The 23,675-nt window shown below is 41.8% G+C and overlaps 1 protein-coding gene and 1 pseudogene across 1 annotated transcript in view; one reads left to right on the forward strand and one right to left on the reverse strand.

The window, feature by feature from the left end:
* Positions 1-4,384: 4,384 nt before the first annotated feature.
* On the reverse strand, positions 4,385-5,631 carry LOC102874871 (annotated as a pseudogene).
* A 10,598-nt stretch (positions 5,632-16,229) lies between these two features.
* PPIL4 (peptidylprolyl isomerase (cyclophilin)-like 4) overlaps positions 16,230-23,675 on the forward strand; it is a 40,126-nt gene continuing 32,680 nt past the window's right edge. Inside the window, exons 1-3 of the mRNA XM_006891646.1 lie at positions 16,230-16,322; positions 23,294-23,361; positions 23,450-23,514. Coding sequence (XP_006891708.1) covers positions 16,253-16,322; positions 23,294-23,361; positions 23,450-23,514 — 203 coding nt within the window. The 5' untranslated portion in view covers positions 16,230-16,252. The remainder of the gene's footprint in view (positions 16,323-23,293; positions 23,362-23,449; positions 23,515-23,675) is intronic.

Consider the following 23,675-nt stretch of genomic DNA (forward strand, 5'->3'; position numbering starts at 1 on the left):
GTTGCTGTGAGTTGCACTGGATGGGCCAGCAAAGGATTTGGGATTTTGGGGGATGTTTGGTGGCCTAATGGGCAAGGAGTTGCACTTCAATCCAAAGGCAGGCAGTTTGAATCCACCAGCTGCTCCAAGAGAAAAAGATGGGCCATTAACAGCATCTGAAAACACACTGGAGGGTCATTTATGAGTTGGTTCCATTATCACCTAGCAGGTCATTTCTTCAGTGAAGTTCTGTTCTTAGATTCCCCCTGTAACCACTGACTTTTCATTGCTTCAGACTGCCTTTTTTCCACTTACCATGATGTTGCTTATCGGCCCAATGGTGAGGATTTTTGCTTTCTTGATACTGAGATGTAATCTATATTGAAAGTTATAGGTTTTTTATCTTCTATAGCAAGTACTTCAAGTTCTTGACACTTTCTGTCAACAAGGTCGTGTCATCTGCATGCTACAAGTTGTTGATGAGCCTTCCTCCAATCTTGTTGCCATATTCTTCTGCATATAGTACAGCTTTTTTTTTTAAATAGTACAAGGTTTTTTTAAGGATGTAGAGGGCAGAATGTTGAATGGCCCAGGAAGCATCAAAAGAAGATGGAAGGAGTACACAAAATCACTATACAAAAAAAAAAAAAATTGGCTGACACAGAAGAATTTCATGAAACAATATATGATAAAGAAACAATGGTGGATGAAGGAGGAAATTCAAGCTTCTCTGAAGGAATTGGCAAAAGACAAGGTCTCAGGAATTGATGGAATTCAGCAAACAATTGATATAATTCAGCAAACAAATGCTGCCCAGGACACACCAGGTTATGCCAAGAAATCTGGAGGCCAATTGCCTGGCCAACTTACTGAAGAGATATATATTTAATCCCATTCCAAAAAATGGTGACCTGAAGAGTGTGGAAATTACTCTTCAGGAAATCACTAATACCACACACAAGCAAGATCCTGCTGAAGATTATCCAAAAATGAATGGAACAGTACATCAACAGAGAACTGCCAGATGTACAAGCTGGGCTTAGAAGAGGCCGTGGCACTAGGAACATCATAGCCAACCTTAGATGGGATCTTGGCTGAAAGCAGAGTGCCAGAAGAATGTCTGTGTTTCATTGACTATGCAGAGGCATTTGACTGTGTGAATTGAAACAAACTGTGGCTAACCTTGAGAAGAATGGGAATCTCAGAACGTTTAATTGTGCTCATGCAAGACCTGTATTTGGACCAGGAAGCAGTAGTCAGAATAGAGCAAGGAAACACTACATGGTATAGCATCAGGAAAGGTATGTGTCAAGGATGCACCCTATCTCCATACCTTTTCAATATATATGTAGAACAGATCATTCAGGAGGCTGGACTTTATGAGGAGGAAGGTGGCATCAGGATTGGGAACACTCATCAACAACCTGCATTATGCAGGTGACATAACCTTGCTGACTGGAACTGAGGACATGAGGCATTTGTGGCAGAAGGTCAAGGACTTTAGTCTTCAATATGGATTGAAGCTCAACATCAAGACAACAAAGATACTCATCACTAGGCCAATTGGGAGCTTCATGATAGAGGGACAAAAGATTGAGATTGTAAACAACTTCAGCTTGCTTACACTCTTGGCACCAGCAGTCAGGAAATAAAGACAAATTGCATTGGGAAAGTCAGCTGTTAGGGACCTCTTTTGAGCAATAAAGCACAACAATATCAGTCTGTTGACTAAGGAGTGCCTCACACAGGCCATGGTCTTCACAATTACTTGCTATGCATCAGAGAGCTGGGCAATGGCTAAGGATGATAGAAGAACAATCGATGCCTTTGAGCTGTAGTGCTGGAGAAGACTGTTGAACATACCATGAACTGCCTGGAGAACAAGCAGGTCTCTCTTGGAGAGGGTGAAAGCATGCTGTTCTCTGCAGGCAAGGATTTTAAGCTCCATCTCACATACTTTGCATGGTGCCAGACAGCACAGGAGAGGTAGACCCAGGATGAGATGGATTGACTCAGTGACAGGAGAAATGGGGTTAGGTCTGTCTGAGACAATGAGATTAGCTTAGAATAGGGCAGGGTTCAGAGCTGTTGTACATAGGGTCACTATGAGTTGCAGGTGACTCAATGGCACATAACAAAAACATTTTTTTAAAAAATTTATATTGGCTTGCTTACAAAGTTTATATACATTGTATTTATATAACAATTTATATATTAAATTATCTATCATGTTGCTTATTAAGTGGTGAAAATTTTTGTTCTTAATGTTGAGATGTAATCTATATTGAAGGTTGTAGTCTTTGATCTTTTGCAACAAGGGTTTCAAGTCCAACTTACTTTCAGCAAATAAGGTTGTGTTATCTGCATAATGAAGGCTATTGATGAGTCTTCCTCTGATTCTGATGCCACATTCTTCTTCACAGAGGCCACCTTCTCAAATGATTTTCTCAGTATGCAGTTTGAATAGGTATGGAAGGACAAAACCCTGAAGCACACCTTTTCTGATTTTAAACCGTGTTCTTTTTCTCTGCACAACAGACTCTTGGCAAGGTATAGGTTTTGTAGGAGCATAATAAGTGTTCTGGGATTCCTATTCTTTTCAATTTTAGCCATAAGTTGTTATGATCTATACAATCAAGTGTTGTGGAATATGTCAGTGGGAGGGGCTAATCACTGGAGGAAGACATTGTACTTGGGAAGGTAGTTATTATCGTTATGTGCAGTTGAATCAGAATAGACTTATAGCTGACTCTCCAGTGGGTTTTCAGAGGCTCTAAATTGCACAGGAGGAGATTGCCCATATTTCTCCCATGGAGCATGGTAGATTACAATCTCGTATGTTTGGGTTGGCAACACAAATCCTCACCTACAAGGCCATCAGAGCTCCCTTGGTAAAGCAGAGACTCAGCAAAAAGGGGAAGATCTTTAAAGACACAGATTGACTCCATAGCTATGACAACAGGGTCAAACATAGCACAATTTTCTAGGATGGTACAGGACTGGTTAAAATTGTCTTAAATTATCCACGGGATCATTATGAACTGGGGTGGACTCATTAATACCTACCAACCACCACCTAGCCTAAACATGATAATGTTATTTCACAATGAGCAATTTTACTATTTTTGTATGATCTGCTTCTCTTTAGGCTGCTGTTTTGCTGTTTCACTTAAGTGTGAGGACCAAAGACTTTTCTGTGAAAATGTTACAGTAGCAGAAAAATAACAAATGTTTAAACAAACAAGTAAAAAACCCTTTTGTGCCAAGTTGTATTTGTCATCTACTGGAAGATTCAGGTTAGTACATGTAGGCTTCATATTTACCTGTGAAACAAAACCCAGAGATACTTTGGCAGTTGCTTACATAACAAGTAATCCATTAGTGTTAATACAGAATGTACTTTTATGTTCTTTAGAGTTAGCTCCTATCAATTAGGTTTCTTTGCTCATAAAACCCACCTGAAAGAATTCAATTAAAACTCACGTGAGAGCTCAATTAAAACTCAACTGAGAATTCAGTTTGCCTACCATAATAGCATAATGTAGAGTCTGTGTACATTAAATGCTTTGTGCTCTTTACAGACAATCTTTTTTTTTCTTAAATTAAGTGGGAAAATTTTAATTAATAAGCATCAAATAGACTTTACACTGATAACTACAATACTGGTAATTCCAACATTTTCAATATTGTTCTCCCAAAAAGTCAATTATTTTCTTTATCTTGGAATACGTGGAGACCCAATTATTGAGCCAGTCCAGGACACCATGGTAATGTTAACATCTAAATAGGCATTCTCATCTTAGTCTATAATTAGGTAGATTGTGAACCTCTTATACCTCTGAATTTTAGCAGAAATGTCATGAAATAATTTAAAGAAATGTCTTGAAGTGCAAACTCATAAAACTCCACACTGGGATCATTTATTTGCACATGGCATACCTGTTTTGAGAGCAAACAGACAATTTTTTTTTCTTTTCTAAGTACTGGGGAAACTTCTGCAGTAAACCTTTTGTTGTCTTTATTATAGGATGGGATTTAAGAAAGATTACAAGACCTCTGTGGTCAGTCTCCCACAGCTGATAAAAATCTTATCAAAAACATAATATAGTTGACAAGAAAAAAAAATCTGTTTTTCTAAAGGCAGCAGAAATATTAAAGAAATAGCACATCTTATTTGTATAAGCATGAACACCTAAAGCTAGTCACACTTCAGATAAACCCAATAATGTATTCAAAAGTTCTATACAAATGAACTAATGATGTATGTTTACTTCCATCGATGCAATGGTCAAATGTTAAATCTGCACAAGAGTGGTGATGTTGCAGTTTGCTGGTCCAACTTTAGAGTTCAAGATACTATTTGTGAGTTTGGCCCACTGATGTCCGTATCCGTGATAAATTCCGTTCAAAAGATGGAAATTAGAGCAAAGACTCCATATAACAAAGCACAAGGATATGCTACTAGAAGTTGCTGTCCTTCCATGGCTAATGCAGAAATGAAAATTTTTTTTTTGAGGTTGCAATTGTGTATTACATTTCACATATATACAGTGGGGAAACCATCCTCTTAGAGTTAAGAGCATCCTCTCAGAGGTAAGAGCTCCAACCCAGTACAGCAATGAGTCACTCCAGTCTTTTCAACTATCCGTCTAAGACTGGTTGCCTCGGGACTGAGATTTCCTCCTCTTTGCTGGTGGGGGCCGGCTGGGCTGAGGGAGGATGCAGTGGGAGTCTGAGAGTCCTTGGGGGTGCCATTCTGTTTTCCGAAGGCAGCTTTCTTGAAAGGTTGTTTTGGCGACTTCTGTTTGACGTTCTCAGTCCCTGTGGCCTTTCCAAGAGGCTGGCCCTGGTTCTCAGATTTGGGGATGGAACTGGAGGCAAATGGGAAGCTAGAGCAACGATCACCTAAACTGAAGGCTCGCAAGAAAGCTGTTCTCCTGAAGCAGAATGTCCCTCTCAACAGCACAGACCCAGAGAAATGAAAATTTTGGAAGCAGAAAAATTACACCATCCAATAATTCCAGCAGTGAGAATGATTCCTATCATTCCTTGCAAAGAAAATATTACTGCAAAGCTGGAAAGCAGGATCATAGGAAGAAGACATTATCCAAGGACACTTGCCACACAACCAAATGAAACACCTGTTATACTTATTAGGTTTAACAAACAAAACATGCCCAGGCAACCAATTGCACTGATTCCATATACATAGCCAAACTGGATTTTGCCAGCCAGTAATAAAGTGGCTCCTAAGGCAAGGCAAAAAACCATTGGTCCTGCCAAATTGGTCTCATTCATGATACTGCCATCTGCTACTTTTAGCGGATGTAAGACCGTAAGTGTTTTCTGCCAGATGTGATCAAAATTGAACTCTTCTAATAAAGGTGGCTCATCCTCAAAGTTGTTTCCATAGTGTGACTGAGGTGTAGTCGAGGTATATGTCTGGGTTGGCTGGAAAATCTGCCCAGTGTATGGTTGCTGTGGTTGCATCATGTCTGGAGGTACAAACCGGCCTTGTTGTGAGTAGTCATAGCCACCATACTGTTTATAGGGTCCCCCACTCCCTCCATAATCATAGGACTGCTGGGACTGGTCATCGATGCTGTTACTTGTCTGGTAGAAATCCGTGTTGAGATTATCAAAGTCTGACATTGTTAAGTATCAAGTGCCGTGGCGGCGACAGCTGTCACTCCAGCCCCTATACCAGCAAATTCCAACACAACAAACTCAGTTTCTGGCCATCAACTAGCCCCGTTGCTACGTGTCACAGGGCCAGAGGACTGCTTCCAGGCTACAGACAATCTTTTTATATATGTGCGAGTTTCCCACCCCCCCCCTCAGAAAATTGTGCCCTGTATGGTTTTTCTCCTTAGCAACAAGGTACCGAGAAGATAAGGAATATACAGGACCATGCCCTCACTGGCCCGAAGACTGGGGACAAGCTTGATCTCCACTGTCATCGAACAGGATTATACACCATTGCATCAGAGTGCTGTGTTCCTTTTAAACACCACATAGAGCCACTGGACAATCATGCCCCCAGTGGTTGTCCACATATTGTTGTTGTTATGTGCCATCGAGTCACCTGTGACTCGTAGCAACCCTATGGACAACAGCTCTGGATCCTGCCCTATTCTGAGTCAGTCTCACTGACTCCGACACACCAACCCCTATTGCCCCAGTCACCATGTCAATCTATCTCATCCAGGCTTGTCCTCTCCTGCGCTGTCCCTCCACCCTTCCAAGCATGAGCTCCTCTAAGGACTGGTACTTCCTTTGGGCTACATGCCCAAAGTATATGAGAAGGAGCTTCAAAATCCTAGCTTCTCAGGAGAAACTTGGTTTCACCTTCTCCAAGACAGACCTATTTGTTTTCTTGGGGGTCCACAGTACATTCAATACTCTTCTCCAACACCACGACTCAAAGGTATCAAGTCTTCTTCTGTCATCCTTAGACACTGTCCAGCTCTCTGCTATATGGCATGTAATTGCGAATAGCAGAAGATATTCTAAGAATTTGTAAGAACATGAAACCATTTCTTTCTTACCAGGTAAATCCCTTTGATTAGAAATTTAGTGTCCTTTTGCAGCAACTTATTTCCTTATTCTTTCCATCATCCCACCACTAAATTTGTAGTCATCTTTTTCTACACTTTAAAAGCAGGCTTGATTCCAGATGGAAATCTGGCACAAGATCTGAATCTGTTTCCAATTTCTGGGAGGCAGTGAGTCACTGCCCTTCTGTTACCATACGATGTACCACAGAATTTCCACAGTTACTCCTTCATACATTTTAAAAAAATTTTTTAAATCCCCAGAAACTGACAAGAGGGAGAGTAACAAGACTCCAAAGTTACTCACAGATTTAGAGGTTTTATTTTTTTCAGGGAAGAGATCAGCCATCACTTTTCAGTTTATCTTTGATTATTGCTTTAATTTTTTCTATGATTTTTAAACAGTGTAAATTGTACTGTAAACTCGACTATTTAGAAATTGATTTCATTAGAATGTGATGATAGGTGACTTTTCTTATTTGAAAAACCTCTAACCTGTAGAAATATTACCACTGTAGTAGCAAGCATTAATTATGTAACAGCTTTACATAAATACTTAAAATTTATTACAACTCAATGGAGGCAAGGATTCTGAAGCTTTGTCTGACATACTTTGGGCATGTTGCAAGAAGGGACTGGTCCTTGGAGAGGGACATCATGCTTGGCAGAGTGGAGGGGTGGCGAAGGAGAGGAAGACCTTCAATGAGATGGATCGATTCTGTGAGTGGAGGGGTGGGAATGAGTGCATTTGAGATGGCTAGATTGGCACAGGATAGAACGGCGTTTAGAGCTCTTATACATAGGGTCGCTATGAGTCGCAAGTGACTCGATGGCACATAACAACAATGATGAATATAATTTATGATCTTATTTTCCCCCCTAAATACAGATCAGATTTATACAGGTTTAATACTGAACTTTGACCTATAACTTAAGGGAGAGACCCTAAATTCTAAACCAAAACACTACTGGTTTGTAATAAAAGTAACAGGTGATGTGGTTAATTTGGTCTTTTCTATATATTTATAAAAATAATTATCAAACATGCCAGTCATTGACTTTCTAAAAAAATATAGCTGCACGATTTGAATCCAATAGGTGCTCTGCTGGAGAAGGAGGGGCAATCTCCACCTGTGCAAGTGGGATCGGATTTGACCATACACAACAAGGGGTGGGGGGCGTGAGGGGAAGATTCCTGGATTGGGAGAAGTGGAGAAAAAGGAACATGAGAGGCATCTTTTGCTCAACTTCTCTACCATCAGCAACAGCATTGGAACCAGAGAAACTTCAAAGCTAAGATGCTGCCCTGCTCCCTGCTCCCCATCTGTGATGGTTAAGCCCTTGATTCTCCGTAGTTTGGAAATACTGTGTGATTTTCCTTCGTTTTATGTTCTGATGTGTTGTTATGTGCCATCGAGTCAGCTGTGATTCAGAATGACCCTATGAACAATAGCTCTGAACCCTGTTCTATCTTGAGCCAATCTCACCATCTCTGACCTACCTGCTCCCATTGCCACAGCCACTGTGTCACTCCATCTCATCCAGGGTCTTCCTCTGCTGTACTGTTCCTCCAACAATCATATCCTTCCCCAAGGACTGGTCCTACCTGGTTACATGCCCTAAGTATGTGGGACAGAGCTTAACAATCCTCCAAGGAGCAGCCTGGTTTCACACTCTCCAGGACAGACCTGGTTTGTTCTCTTAGCAGTCCATGGTATATTCAATACTCTTCTCCAGTACTATAACTCAAAGGCGTCAATTCTTCTGTCATTTTTTTAAAATTATTGATTTCCTTACAAAGTTTGTATACATTGTATTTCACACTATTCTTCATTCATACTGTTTCATACATTGTCATGCATTGTTCTTATGTGCTGTTGAGTCACGACTCATACCAACACTATGTACAACAGCCCTAAACCCTGCTCTATCCTGTGCCAGTCTTATTGTCTCTGACACACCTACCCCAATTACCCCAGTCACTGAATTAATCTATCTTATCAGGGATTTTCCTCGCCTGTGCTGTCACTCCACCCTCCCAAGCATGACGTCACTCTCCAAGGACTGGTGCCTTCTTGCAGCATGCCCAAAGTATGCCAGACGATGTTTCAGAATATTTGCCTCCAAGGAGCAGCCTGGTTTCACCCTCTCTAGAATGAAGTTTGTTCTCCAAGCAATTAACGATATAGTCAGTATTCTTCTCTAGCACCACAGCTCAAAGGCATCAATTCTTCTATCATCTATAGTCATTATCCAGCTTTCTGATGCATAGCAGGCACACCTTAGTCTTCATGTCATGCATTATGTTTTATAAAATTAATTTTCATTGGACCTTGCCCATCATGACCCTGTCTTTTCACCCAGATCTTTCCCATTTCCTTTCCCTTCTCCCTTCACCCATCAAACTGTACATCCTTGTGATTTTCACGCCTACTTATCCTCAGCTGCCCCCCCCCCACCTTGAGTTCCCATACCTGTTTTACTAGTTATCCTATTTTTACAATAATGGTCTTATGCAGTATTTGTCCTTAAGAGACTGCATTAGTTCACTCAGCATAATGTTTTCCACCCTCTCCCAAGTTACATAGTATTTTTCAAAATTTCTGCTCCTGAGTGCTGCACAGTATTCCATTGTGTGAATGTATCACAATTTCTCAATCTATTCGGTTGTGGTTGGACATGTGGGCTGTTTCCATGTTCTTGCAGTGGTGAATAACACTGCTATAAACATTGGTGTACAAATCTCTGGTTTTGTCTCAGTTCTAATTTTTGGGGTATATTCCTAGTAGCAGAATAACTGGGTCATTTGGAGTTTCTATGTTCAACTTTTTGAGGAAACTTCAAAATGTCTTGCAGAGTTGTTACATCATTTTACAATCCCAGCAACAGTGTATGAGAGTTCCCACCTCTCCACATTTTCTCCAACATTTATTTCTTGCTGCCCTACTAAATTTTGCCACTGCTGCTGGGATGAGATGATATCCCATTATGGTTTTGATTTATTGAATGTCTTTATTTGTGAAGTCTTTCGGTGTCATTTGCCCATTTTGTAACTGGGTTATCAGTAGTTTTCTTCTGAAGCTCCAGGAGTATTCTGTAAACTTTTGTTATGAGACTCTTGTCTGAGATGGTATTACCAAATGTTTGTCCCAATCAGTAGGCTTTCTATTCACCCTGTTGGAAAATGTTTTTTATGAGCCCAGAGATTTAATCTTTAGTGAGTCCCATTCATCAATTTTATCTTCTCCAGATTGTGCATTTCTGGTTGTATTTGGTGGTCTCTTTTATACCATAGGCTAGGCCTTCTAAGCTTGGTTCTCCTGTCATTTTTAATCATTGTCTAGCTCTCTGATGCATAGCAAATAACTATAAAGACCATGGCCTTGACTAGGTGCACTTTAGTCTGTAGACCGACATTATTGCTTTTTAGCACTCTGGAGACGCCCCTGACAGCAGACTTTCCTAAAGTAACTTGTCTATTGAATTCTTGACTGCTGGTGCTAAGAGTGTAAACTATAGATCTGAGAAAGATGAATTGTTAACAAGTTCAATCTTTTCTCCAACTGTCATAATGCTGCCGATTGGCCCAGTGGTGAGAATCTTTGTTTTCTTCATGTTGATTTGTAGTCCACATTTAAGACTACAATCCTTGGCCTTTGCAGCAAACACTTCAAGTCCTCCTCAGTTTTGGTGAGCAAGGTTGTGCCATCTGCATACACTGAAAGGGAAGTTTCCTTTGGGACGTGACTTGTATTGAATAATATATATGGATATTTTAGCAAAGCCAATGCTCTTTCAATGCTACATTGGAGTCATTGTCCTCTGACCACCAGTTCTTGAGACATGAGCTAGCAGCTGTCTTACTGGTAGATTTTGAGGATCCACCAACTCCTGCAGCTAACGAGTCAGCAGTCTTCTGCCTGACTTGCTGATTTGAGGCATATCAGGAGAAGCCTCCAGCCTGACGCCTGACCTACAGATTTGGTAAGTGTGAGCCATTTCCTTGAGATAAAGATCTCTCTCACTTGTGCACATTCTCTCTGGAAGCTGTTGTTTTTCAGTATCCTCCACGGAAGTGTATGTGCTTCTGAAGAAAGTGTTTGATCTTTCTAACTCTTTCTGGAAAAATTCTGTGCCTTTCAATTCACAGCATGTCAAAATATCAGTTTCAGCATCTTTAAGGCACAGATCATGTCCCCTTTAAATATTCTTTTCAGATTTGGGGAAAAGAAGTCTGAAGGGGCAAGAGTAGGGCTGTGAGGTGAATGGCATAAGGTCCCCCAGGGAAATTCTTTAGGAATGCTCATGCAGGTCAAATTGCTGCGATGGAGGAAAAAAGAGAAATCTCAGTGCAACTGTCCTTACATTTTTATCACCAGTGTAGTTTTTACTTTATGAAAACTTTTTATTCATAAGCTCTCATGATCATTCTGTGTCGTTCAGGAAAATTCATCAAGTTTATCCTTATGAGATTGCAAAAACATCACCATAATCTTCTGTGTTGAGCCTGTTGCTTTGAATTTAACTAAACTATCAGATTCCCTTGCCTCTCAGGAGGGCCACCAAGAGAGGAAAATTCTCAAGATGGATTAATACAGTGACTGCAACAATGTCAGAGATGATGAAGACGGCACAGGAGAGGACAGGGTTCAGGTCTGTTGCTCATAGGGTCACTATGTGCGCATAATACTTGACTCAATGACACAGAATACACCACCGGGGAGCTCTGGTGGCCTAGTGGCAAGGAGCTGCAACTACAATCCCAGAGGCGAACGGTTCAAATCCACCAGATGCTCTGCCGGGGAAGGAGGGACAATCTCCTCCTGTACCAGTCAGATCTGATTTGATGGTACACACACACAAAAATAATAAAATAAAAAAAAATTTAAAAAAAAAGAATACACCACCAAATCTTCTCACAAACCATTGTTCTGTTTGGCCCTTGTTCTCTGGATTACAACAATAAATCGACAACTCAACCTCAGTCATAAAGTCTGAGTTTCTAGAAAGCAAACTTCATTAGCTTAAGTTTTGCTTAAAAGCCTGATTTATTGTTGTTGTTATCTGCTGTCGAGTTGGTCATGACTCATGGTGATACTATGTTTGAGTAACAATTTTGGCACACATACTTTTTTTAAGGCACCATAATGAGGTAAAAGTGGGGCTAAATTGAGAGAACTTGGCTGCAGCCATCCACCAATGATAGAGATTTACAAACTGGAACTCTAATTATTGTGATCAGTTGCTTTCTAGTACAGTATGACCCATAATGACCCTATAAACAACAGCTCTGAACCCTGTCCTATCCTTTGCCATCCTCACGCTTCCTGACACACTCGAGCCCATTGCTGCAGTCACTGTGTCAATCCACCTGGTTGAGGATCTTCCTCTCTTTCACTGACCCTCCACCTTTCCAAGTAACTTGTTCCCCTCCAAGTAATAACCTCTCCTAGCTACATGCACAAAGTATGTGAGCTGAAGCTTCATCACCTTTGCCTCCAAGGAGCACCTTCTCCAAAATATGTTTGTTCTTTCGGCAGTCCATGGGATATTAAATATGCTTCTCCAACACCAAAGAACTCGAATAGAATACTTTATTTACTATTACATATATCCACCTGCCTAGTTTTGGGTTAGTAGCACAACTCCCTATCAACTATACTACCAGAAATCCTCTAATTCCACTAAGAAAAACCAAAACCCATTACCATTATGTCTGATTCTAGCTCGTAGTAACCCTACAGGTGAGTGTGGGACAGTCCTAGAAGGTTCCCAAGAAGATCCCTCTTTATGGAAACACTGTCCCATTCTTCCATGAAGCAGCTGGTGGATTTGAGACACCAACCCTTCACTTAGCAGCTCAATGCTTAATGTAGTACCCCACCAGGGAGGGTCTTTCAAGTAAGGGAAAGAGAATTGCTAGTCCATGGTGTGAGGAAGCAATAAAACTACTCCAAGTATCACCACCATTATAAGAAACAAAGTTCTGTGTGATTGTGTATTTGATACTCTTTAGCCTTTCTGAGAAGGATAAGGAAGCTGGCTGATTGGTTCTGCTTTTAATAGACAAGCCGGTGAAAGATAGAAAGGAGCACAAGACTCAGTCATAGCTGAATTGTTAGCTAAAAGTCCGTGTTCTATTGATGCTCTGAAAAACAATCCTTATAAAGTATCCCACACATATTGTTGTTGTTAGGTGCCACTGAGTCGACCATGACTTGTAGTGGCTGTATGCACACATTGGAAGTTTATCTTATCCTGCACCGTCCTCAGAGTCTATTTCATGGAGTTTCCCAGATGTAAGAGTTCAAAAAACAAAAGCAACAATAAAAACAAAAATATACAGGATATCTGTGCCAAATATTTATTAAATGATAGAGGTAAAGAATGTTTAAGGTGTGTTTGGGGATAGTCACATATTCAGCCGCTCAGATGAGTAGGTATTATTTGTGTGTGTGTGTTGGAAGGAATCACATCTTCTTTGCCCTTTAACACTTGTTTAGATGGTAAAGGCCCCCATGTGGAAGAAAAGCAAAGTGCAAGTTGTCTTGTCTCTACCATCAGTGAGCTATTCTGGTTGTTTCTTGCAATGGTCAGCTTTATGGGTCTATTTGCCTGGCCTGTGATTCTCAAAGGTTAGACCAGACATATGACTGGTTGCTATCATATAAATAAAGTAGTAACTTTCTGTGACATGACTTGATGTGGTTAACCACTTGGTTAAAAAGGGCTACTTCCTTTTGAGTATGCTCTGTTTCCAAGAATCTTGGGGGCATAGTTTGTGATGTGTCAGGCTGCAAACCCAAAGGAAAGGTCAGCAGTTTGGATTCACCAGTTGGACCAGAAAGTTGGATAATAAAAAGGAAAGCTAAAGAAGATGCCTGTTAATTATGGTGTTGGCAAAGCATATTGAACATCTCATGAACTGTTTAAAGAATAAACAAATCTGTCTTGGAGGAAGTGTACCATGGTGCTCCTTAAAGGAAAGGGTGCTGAAACTTCCTCCTACATGCTTTGGCCATGTTGTCCGAAGGCACCAGTCCTTGGAAAGACATTATCATCATGCTGGGAAAAGAGGAGGGTTAGTGAGAGGAAGACCCTCTAGGAGATGGATTAACACAGTGACAACAACCCCGGGCTTGAGCATGGTGGAGATGGCGAGTATGTAAAGGCTGTCAAGGCTCAGATCTATTGTTCACAAGGTCACTGTGAGTTGTAGTTGACTCAGTGGCACCTAACATCACAAAACTTCTGCCAATTTGACTTTCACAGGTGTACAACTTAGTGACAGCATGTGAAACGAAACTATCTGACCTGCACCTTGCAACCATACTCTTATCAATTAGATTTTTCTATTACTATTAAATCTCCCTGGCACCATAATCAGTTTTGTAGATCTTTTATACAAAAGAAAATTAATAAAACCAGCAAAAACTTAAGGTTGATGATTATTTTTTTTTCTAACCCTGTTTAAGTCATCAGATAAGAGCAAAGAAACACTGCATGGTTCGGATTGCACTAGGGATGTGTCCTTTCTTTTCAATCTGTATGCAAAGAGATCACTTGGGAGGCTGGGCTCTATGAGGAGGAATGAAGTATCAGGACTGGAGGAAGACTCATCAACAACCTACCTTATGCAGATGACACAATCTTGCTTGCTGAAACTGAGGAGGACCTGAAGTGTGTGCTGCAGGTCAAGGGCTGTAGTCTGCAATATAGATTAAAGCTTAACAGCAAGAAGACAAAGATTTTCACCCCTGGGCCAACTGGCAACTTCATGATGGATGAAGAGATTGATGTTATTAACAATTATAACTTGCTCGGCTCAACAATCAAGAAATCAAAAGACTAATTGCTTTGGGGAAGTCTGTTGTCAGGGACATCTCCAAAATGCTAAAGAGCAATGTCAGTCTAGAGACTAAGGTATGTCTCACATAAGTTGGGCACATGGCCAGTCCTTGGAGAAGGACATCATGCTTAGAAGAGTGAAGGAGGGGAGCTCTGGTGGCCTAGTGGCAAGAAGCTGCACTGCAATCCCAGAGGAACACGGTTCGAATCCACCAGACGCTCTGCCGGAGAAGGAGGCGCAATATCCTCCTGTACCAGTCAGATCTGATTTGACGGTACATGCACACAAAATCACAAAATAATTAAAAAAAAAAAAAAGAGTGAAGGAGGGACACCGCAGGAGAGGATGAGATGTATTCACGTGATACCTGGGGCAATGGGATTAGGTGTATCAGTGAGACTGGCTTAGGACAGGGCAGGGTTCAGAGCTGTTGTACATAGGATTGCTATGAGTCACAGGCTCAACAACCTTGTTGACCTAGGGACCTGCCTTATGCATCTGCCCTGTCACAGGAATGTTATGTACTATTGAATATCAACCCTACGAAAAGATCTGAACCTTCTATCCGGTGCCATCCTCATAAGTTCTAACACACTTAAGTCCCGTCAGTGTATCAATCCATTTCATTGAGGGTCTTCCTCTTTTTCATACTTGCTACCTTCCCAAGCATGATGTCCCTCTCCAAGGTACAGCCTGTCCTAACAACATGTCCAAAGAATATGAGACGAAGCTTTGTCATCTTTGCCTCCAAGAGCACTCTGGCTGTACTTTTCCCAAGACCTACCTGTTTATTCTTTTGGCAGTCCATGGGATAGTCAGTACTCTTCACCAACATTACAGATCAAAGGCATCACTTCTGTCATCCTTATTCATTGTCCAGCAGTCAGATGCATAGTATTTGACTGGAAAGAACATGGCCTGAATCAGGTGCACTTTAATCTTTAAACTGTCATTACTGCTTGTCAGTAATTTGGACAGGAGATCCCTGAAAGCAGACCTGCTCAATGCAATACGTCATACTTCCTGACTGCTTGTACTCAACGTTTTGATTGTGGATCCAAGGAAGATGAAGTTGTTGACAGTCTCAGTATTTTCTCCGTCTATCTTAATGGGTCAGTGGTAAGGATTTTTGTTTTCTTGATGCTGAGATGTAATCCAGTTGTTGACAGTCTCAGTATTTTCTCCGTCTATCTTAATGGGTCAGTGGTAAGGATTTTTGTTTTCTTGATGCTGAGATGTAATCCATGTTGAAAACGTTAGTCTTTGATATTCTGCAGCTCTGGTAAAAGGAACTACGATGAGCGATGCAACTCTTCACAGGATAGGCACAATTAGCGAGGAAAGCATTCCAAAAAAGTGACTACGTTTTTGGGTAGTGCTGGAGCTTCCCGATTAAAACAAGCCTGGAAGCAGGAGTGGCATCCACTTCTGAAATGGCTTGCCTCCGGAAACTTCATGATCAGTGCTCAGGCCGTTCGTTCATACGGTCGCTATGAGTCGTCTAGGACTCGATGGCACCTAACAACAACAACAACAACAACGTGTGGGCGTGGTTCCTGATGTTCTCAGCTCGTAGCTTAGGAATGACTGTTGAGGAAACCCAGAAAAGAGTCCCAAAACGAAAGCCAGGCACAGTACTTCGCATAGAGGCCTTTTCGAAAGGCATTTTCAAACATGCCGCCCAGCACTCGGCCTCACGCCAACAGCGGAACCGGAAACGGCCGTGAGACGGCCCACCGGAAGGAGCTGCTGGAAGGGGCGGGTCTCTGGGTGAGTGACGTAATGACGCCGCGCCCAGAGTGACGCGTGGCAACGGGGAGGAAGGGACTCGGCTGTCAGTTCCCGGCTTTGCTGCAGCGGAGCAGGCGCCATGGCGGTTCTCCTGGAGACCACTTTGGGCGACGTCGTCATCGACCTGTACACCGAGGAGCGGCCGCGCGGTGAGCCCGGGTCTTCCTCCTTCCTGCCGGGTTTCCCATATTGTCCTTCTCCGCTCTTCCATTGATCCATTCTCTGTTCCAGCGATCGAGTCCATCTCTTGGGCTTTTGGTGTCCGCCTTGGGCCTGATTTTTAAGCGGGTCTTGTTTGCAGTAGGTTTTGCATGGAAAATTTGTTTGCCTTTTCACAACTTTTTCCCCGTTTCCATGTTCGCTTAGCTGGTGGTGGAAAGATGTCTTTGTGTTTGTGTGTGTGTGTGTGTGTGTGAGAGAGAGAGAGAGAGAGAGTGTTAGTTATAAGGGGGGTGTGTATCTGTGTAAGAGAGAGAGCATGTTAGTGTTGTTCTTAGATTCCATCAAGTAAGACTCATAGCGACCCTGTGCACAACAAATCTGAACCCTCTCCATCTTCACACTTTGTGACACACTCGAGTCCAATGCAGCAGTCACTATGTCAAACCACTTGGTTGAGGGTCTTCCTTTCTTTCGTCGCCCCTCCACCTTTCCAAGCGTGATGGTCCTCTTCAAGCAATAGCCCCTCTTAACAACATGCCCAAAGTATGTGAGCTGAAACCTTATCCTTCTTGCTTCCAAGGAGCACTCTGGCTGGCCTTTCTCCACGGAGGCAGTCCGTGTGTGAGAGAGAGACAGGGCATCTGAATGCACACCAAATATGGAATATTTGCACGACTTACAGCTTGGGTGGTATTACAGATATTATCTGGTGTGTCAGTTCTTGATGAGAAGCAGCTTGTGGCTAGTGCACAAACAGTGAGTGCGCAGAACGGCCTTTGCGCACAGCGAGATGCGCACAGAACCAGAGCCAACCTTTATGGACCGCCAGACCTGCGAGAGCCAGCTCTTAAAACTTTGGGATAATCGGCTGGTGCACCGGGGTTTACTTTTTCCTCCGAGATACTAGCCACGGGAACCCATTTAATTTTGTTAAGTAGTGTTCGGATGTGTGAATTTCTATGGAAACCTGAGGAAGGAGTCTTTCCCGGTTGGACTGGAGATAAGAGCAACAGGAATTCAAAGCACTTGAACTGACTCATTCAGAGAGGAGTGGGGGGAGGAGAGTTTTCTATACCTCTTGCTTGGCCTTGTCTGGAGACAGCAAGTAGCTTGGCCTGGCTAGAGGGAGTGGTGTGAGAAGTGAGATTTTAAACTGTGAATCTGGTCCTATGAGTTTGGCTAGCTCCTACCTAGTCTTGAGAGCCATACTGATAATCAAAGCTTTGAAGATGTCTTGTTTTTAAAATTGTAATGTACGTACATGTATACTTGTATGTGTAGGTGTACATAGATGTGTATATGTACACACATAACAGATCTCTCTATATATATTTATATATGTATATATCTGTATCTCACAAGCATCTGCCATTTCAACAGTTTTTTAGTGTACAATTAGGTGGCATTAATCACATTGTCCTGCCGTGTACCCATCACCACTGCCTGTTTCCAATTTTTTTCTAGCACTCTAAAGCTCAGTGAAAGCTTTATTGTTGTGATTCTTGCTAAATATTAGTTTCACTTTCTAAGGAGAGACTCCTTGCTCTTGAAACTTTAGCATTTTATTTATTTTTTTAAAAAATTTTATTGTATTATTTTTACGTGTACCGTCAAATTAGATCTGACTGGTACAGGAGGAGATTGCCCCCTCCTTCTCCAGCAGAGCATTGGTGGATTTGAACTGCATACCTCTGGGAGAAACTTTAGCATTTTAGATTGTCATGCAATTTAGATCGGTTCAGGGGTTCAGAGTATCTGTGATGATTTCTTGGTGGTACTGAGGTCACCCCTCAGTGAATTTTTAAAAGTAGGATCCAGACAGGGAAAAATTGTTGTTTTAGGAAGATAACGTGCAGCAGTTTGGAGACTGTATCAATTTAGGGAGAAATGAGGCCATAATATTTTTTCATAAATTGGAGGAGCAGTTGTGATAATAAGAACGCTGTGCTGTTTGGGAAAGCAAAACATTAGATAAGGATGTAACAGTATCTGTTTGTGTAAAAGTAAGTAGTTACATTCATGATCTTATATCATGGGAAACAGATTCTATAAAAGAAGATAAAGGAACATATTGTACTGTGCCTTCCCCCACACTCAACTGTCTCAAACAGTGTACTCTCTCCCAAAGTTTATGAGCCTCCAGAGACTTGCTTCCTTCTGGTGAACTCCTTGAACAGATTTTCAGTCTCTTTGTGGCATTTTCCTGGATTTAAGAAGTATTTGGTCATGATTTTTATGTCACAGGCCTCTTTTAACACATGGTGCATGTCTTACGCTAACATTTATGTGTTGTCCTGGAATTATTTGAAAGTCTTGTCTTCCTTCAGGAAAATAGCTCCAAGGGAACTTAACTTGCCTAGGGGACAATCTGTTCCTATTGTTGTTAGGTGTCGTTGAATCAAGTACTCATAGTACTACTCATAGTGACCCTATGATCAAAAGATCTGAACCCTGCTCTATCCTGTGCCATCCTCACACGTCCTGATACACAAGAGCCCATTGCAGCAGTCACCATGTCAATCTACCTCGTTGAGAGTCTTCCTCTTCTTTGTCGACCCTCCACCTTTCCCAGCATCATGTCCCTCTCCAAGGAATAGCCCCTCCTAGCAAAATGCCCAAAGTATATGAGGGGAAGCCTCATCATTCTTGCCTCCCAGGAGCCACTTTGACTCTACTTCCTCCATGGCATATCTGTTCGTTCTCTTGGCCATCCATGGGATGTTCAGTGCCCTTCTCCAACACCATAGCTCAAAGGCGTCAAATTTTCCCCGTCATCCTTAATTTATTTTCCAGCTCTCAGATACATAGCAAATAATTGGAAAGACTATGTTTCTGTACATAGGGTTGCTATGAGTCGCAGGCAACTCGACGGCACATAACAACAACAACAACAACAACATGTTTCTGTTGTTGTTGTTGTTGTTGTGGAACCGACCCATGGATGACCCTCTGGTGGGTTTTCAGAGGAAGTTAATTGCACAGGACATGATTGCCTATCCCTCTCCCATGGAGTAGCAGGTGCCCTTGAACCACAGGCCTTGGGAATTACATTGCAGCTACTTCCCATTAGGTCACATGAGCGCCCTTTTAGGGATTGTAAAAAGAGTAAGGGCCATGTGAGGTTCATCATATCTGACCTTTACCAGCTTCACAGGGGGGAATGATCCTTGTCCGTAACATCAATAACACAAAACAATTCTCATACGGCCAGACATGTCCCCCTCGTTCCCATGCCTCCTTCTACTCATCTCAACACCAATCTTACTACTTTGCTAGGTACGGAATCCAATGTGATAACTCCAGACCACACAGAACCATATTAGAGAAGTCAAAAGTTTGTAATCCAGATTAATTACATACTACAATTAAGACAGCTCTCAAATGTGCAAGCAGGCACTTCAGCCTCGAGCCTTGCAGCTTGCAGAGAGAACTTAAGTTCTCAGTTCTGCCAATATCTGCTTCCCTTCCCAGTTGTCCAACAAAGTTTTCAGTCCTGCCAGTATTGGCTCTCTACCCAGTAGTGTAAAAAAGTTCTCAATCCTGCCAATATTGGCTTCCCCAACGCCCCCAACTCCCATCTCATATCAATTCTCTAGTTCAGCCATGGCTGCTGCGGCCTTCCCAAAGTGTATCCTACATTTTCCTGGCTCCCCTTAACTGGGGTGGGGAAGGTCTCTTTCCTCTTCTCTGGCGGGGGAGAATTCTGATTCTTCCAGCTAGAGCTATTCCATTTATTAGTGAGACTAGCCAATCTTCTTGTAGATTGTTGAGACTGACCAACCCCCTTGTGGAATGGTAGACAGCCAGTCTTGTGGATAAGACAAGATACCTCATTCACATAGTCCTGCCCTTCCACGTGGTTGGTCATCCACATTCAGTTCCACAGAAAAGCCATATTAAGGGTAGCCAAGATGTCATTCCCAAAGTATAAGCCATCACACCTGGTCACCCTACCTGCTACTCTTGACCCAGCCAAATACGACAGACATATCTCCAGAGGCCCGGCGGGCTCAAACTGAACAGCTGGCCATAAGATCCCGGTTTAAACAGGAGTATCTGCTTCAGCTCAGTGACCTCCAACCATCAGTCAGTCACTGAAGATCCTGCCTTCACTCGTTGAACCTGTGCAAGATCAGCGAATGTCTACCCCAATTTCAGGCTCACTTGCAAGCTCTCCCTCATGGGAGCTGTGCTTGGCATTGGACGCCTGTTCTTCTGGTATTTTGTTTTCAACACCGACAGAGATTGCTAAGAAAAACTTATCCAGGAAGGAAAATTGGATTAAACATTTAACATCTAAGTTTCACAGTGATGACTATAAATGTATTGTTACTTAAATAAATCTATTAATCATTAAAAAAAAGAAAAGCCATATTGAAAGACAAGCTCCATAGGGGTAATATTGTTGTTAAGTGCCATTGACTCACCTATGACTCACAGTGACCCTGTGAACAACAGATCTGAGCTTCGTCCATCCTGCTCCATCCTTACCATGCCTGTTATGCTGGAGCCCTTTGTTACGGTCACTGTGTCAGTCCTTGTTGGAGGCCTTCCTTTCTCTGTCTCACCCTCCACCTTTTCCAGCATGATTGCCTCTTCCAAGGACTGGCCACTCCTCCTGACCACATGGCCATAGTACGTGAGTCAGAGTTTCACCACCTTTGCTGGTAAGAAGTACCCTGGTTGCACTTTCTCCAAGAGAGACTTGTTCTTTTGACAGTTCATAGAATATTCAGTGCTTTTCTCCAGCACCACAATCCAAAGGCATCCATTCTTTTTCTTCTGTTCTTATGATTATCCAACTTTCAAATGTTTAGGAAATAATTGAAAAGACTATGTCTTGGAGCTTTGGTGGCCTAGTGGTGAGAGGCTGTGCTACAATCCTATGTGATTGGAATCCACCGCTGCTCCATGGGAGAAGGATACATACATAGTCTTCTCCTGCACTATTTACTGCCACTGAATACGTGCTGGTGGGTCAGCTGTGGGTTGGGTCCAGCTCACTGGCACAGAGCAACAACAATAATGACTTTATGGGCTGCACCTTAGTCTTTAAACTAACATCATTGCTCTTTAACACTTTGGAGAGGTCTTTGACAACAGATTTTCCTAATGCAGCACATCTTGACTGCTGTTACCATGCATATTGATTTCTTGTTTGGGATTGTACATTTGAAGAAAGACAAATTCTGTGGGAAGGTGCCAGCCATACTTGGAAGTCAAATCTTTGATATGGTGGGAAAATGTGAAATTACCCAGCATGGATTAGTAAGCACACACAAGTGAGCTATGATTACTATTTGTGTTCATGTTTAAGTGCCTTGCTTTAGTGTAAACTTTTAATGTTTCACTGTTCAGTCTATGGTTTCAGAACTCAAATTCGTTTCTATCAAGTCAGAACTGACTCATATCAGACACTCCGGTGGATTTTCCAAGGCACCCCAGCAGGAGATTGCCCAACTTTCTTCCTTGGAGCTGTGGGTGAATTCTAACCATCAGAGCGGTATCACCTTTGGGTTAGCAGTGCAGTTTCTTAAGGCCACCCGACCTCCCTCGTTTTTAGTGGTGGTAGTTGTGCGTGCTGTTGAGTGGGAACCGAACCATAGCTGGCCCTCCAGTGGGTTTTCAAAATCAGTAAGTCTTATGGGAGGAGATTGCCCATCTTTTCCCACAGAGCAGCTGGTAGATCCAACTGTATACCTGTGGGTGGCTGCACTGCAATCCCAAAGGTACATAGTTCAAATCTACCAGTTGCTCCAAGGGAGAAAGATGGACAGTCTCTTTCCCTGTGATTAACTGCCTCAGCAAACCCTCAGGAGGATCAGTATGCAAGATAAGATAGGAAGCCACCAAAGCCCCCTTCTAGTTTCTAGTGTGGTACTTGAAAACTTGTTAACTGTCTCTCTACTACTAGACTGTGAATCTGTTGAGGGAAATGGCTGTGTGGTTTAATGTCATTTATGTGCTATCAAAAGGTCTGTGCCAGGTCCCTAGGAAGTATTCAGGAAATGTATATTGATTAAACTTTAAGAGAACATCTGCTGTGAGGGACTTCTCAAGAGTTCTGAGAAGCAACGATGTCAGTTTATAGACTAAGGTTCACCTGATCCAGGCTATGGTCTTCGTAGTTACTTGATATGAATCAAAGAGCTAGATAATGACTAAGGATGACAAAAGAATTGATTGATGCCTTTGAGTTGTGGTACTGGAGAAGAGTCTTGAACATACACCATGGACCACCAAGAAAACAGATCTGTCTTACAGAGGGTCAAACCAGCTTTCTCCTTGGAGGCAAGAATTTTGAAGCTTCCTCTCATATACTTTGGGCATGTTGCCAGGAGAAACTGATCCTTGAAGGACATCATGCTCGGAAGGGTGGAGGGAGAGCATAGGAGAGAAAGACCCTGGATGAAATGTATTGATACAGTAACTGGGGTAATGAGGGTAGGTGTGTCAGAGACCAGTGAGACTGACTCATGACAGGGCAGGCTTCAGAGCTATTGTACATAGAGTCCCTAAGAGTTGCAGATACATAGATGACTTTTTGTGAAGAGTTATGCAGTATTTTTTAAAAACTACAGCCTGAGTGTTTAATTTTTCCAAATTTATATAATCTGCACCCATTTTCACTAGTCTTCTATGATTCCCATCACAGTATCTTTGTTAATTTTTTCTTACAAAACCAGCATATCAGTAAATAATTGCTTATGGTAAGTTTGGTTTCCTGCATTAATTCAATACCCAAAAAGTCCTAAGAAAAGAACAGTAAATATATAATTTAAGATATGTTGCCTTTTTCCAGGCTTACTAGTTTTTATTTTTTTAATGGCTTTAGACATTTGATCTTTTTCTTTCATGCTAATGTAGAAATTTAATTACACCAACTATGCTTTTATTATTTAAAAATGTTAGCGTGGATTATTGTGGTAAATTTAATATTTATTTATTTTTTTTTCAGCCTGCTTGAATTTCCTGAAGCTGTGCAAGATAAAATATTATAATTATTGCCTTATTCACAATGTACAGGTGAGTTGTGGATATTAGTTATGTCCTTTTCCTGTTGAGGCCACCTGACATATCTTATTAATAAATAAAAGTATCTTGTGTGTTTTAGAGAGATTTTATCATACAAACTGGTGACCCTACGGGGACTGGCCGTGGAGGAGAGTCTGTTTTTGGGTGAGTTTTGTTATTTTTTAAATAGGTAAAATGGAATTTCCTCTTAACAGTGTTAACTTGCAGGCCTCAGTCTGCATTCTAAAATACAGTTCAAATAATGAGTTTTTTTCTAACTTCCCTAAATGTCGATAGCAAAAAAGAGGAACGTTTTTAACTGTAAT

This window comes from Elephantulus edwardii, unplaced genomic scaffold, assembly GCF_000299155.1.
Source record: "Elephantulus edwardii isolate Elephantulus edwardi_28Jun2011 unplaced genomic scaffold, EleEdw1.0 scaffold00102, whole genome shotgun sequence".
NCBI lineage: Eukaryota > Metazoa > Chordata > Mammalia > Macroscelidea > Macroscelididae > Elephantulus > Elephantulus edwardii.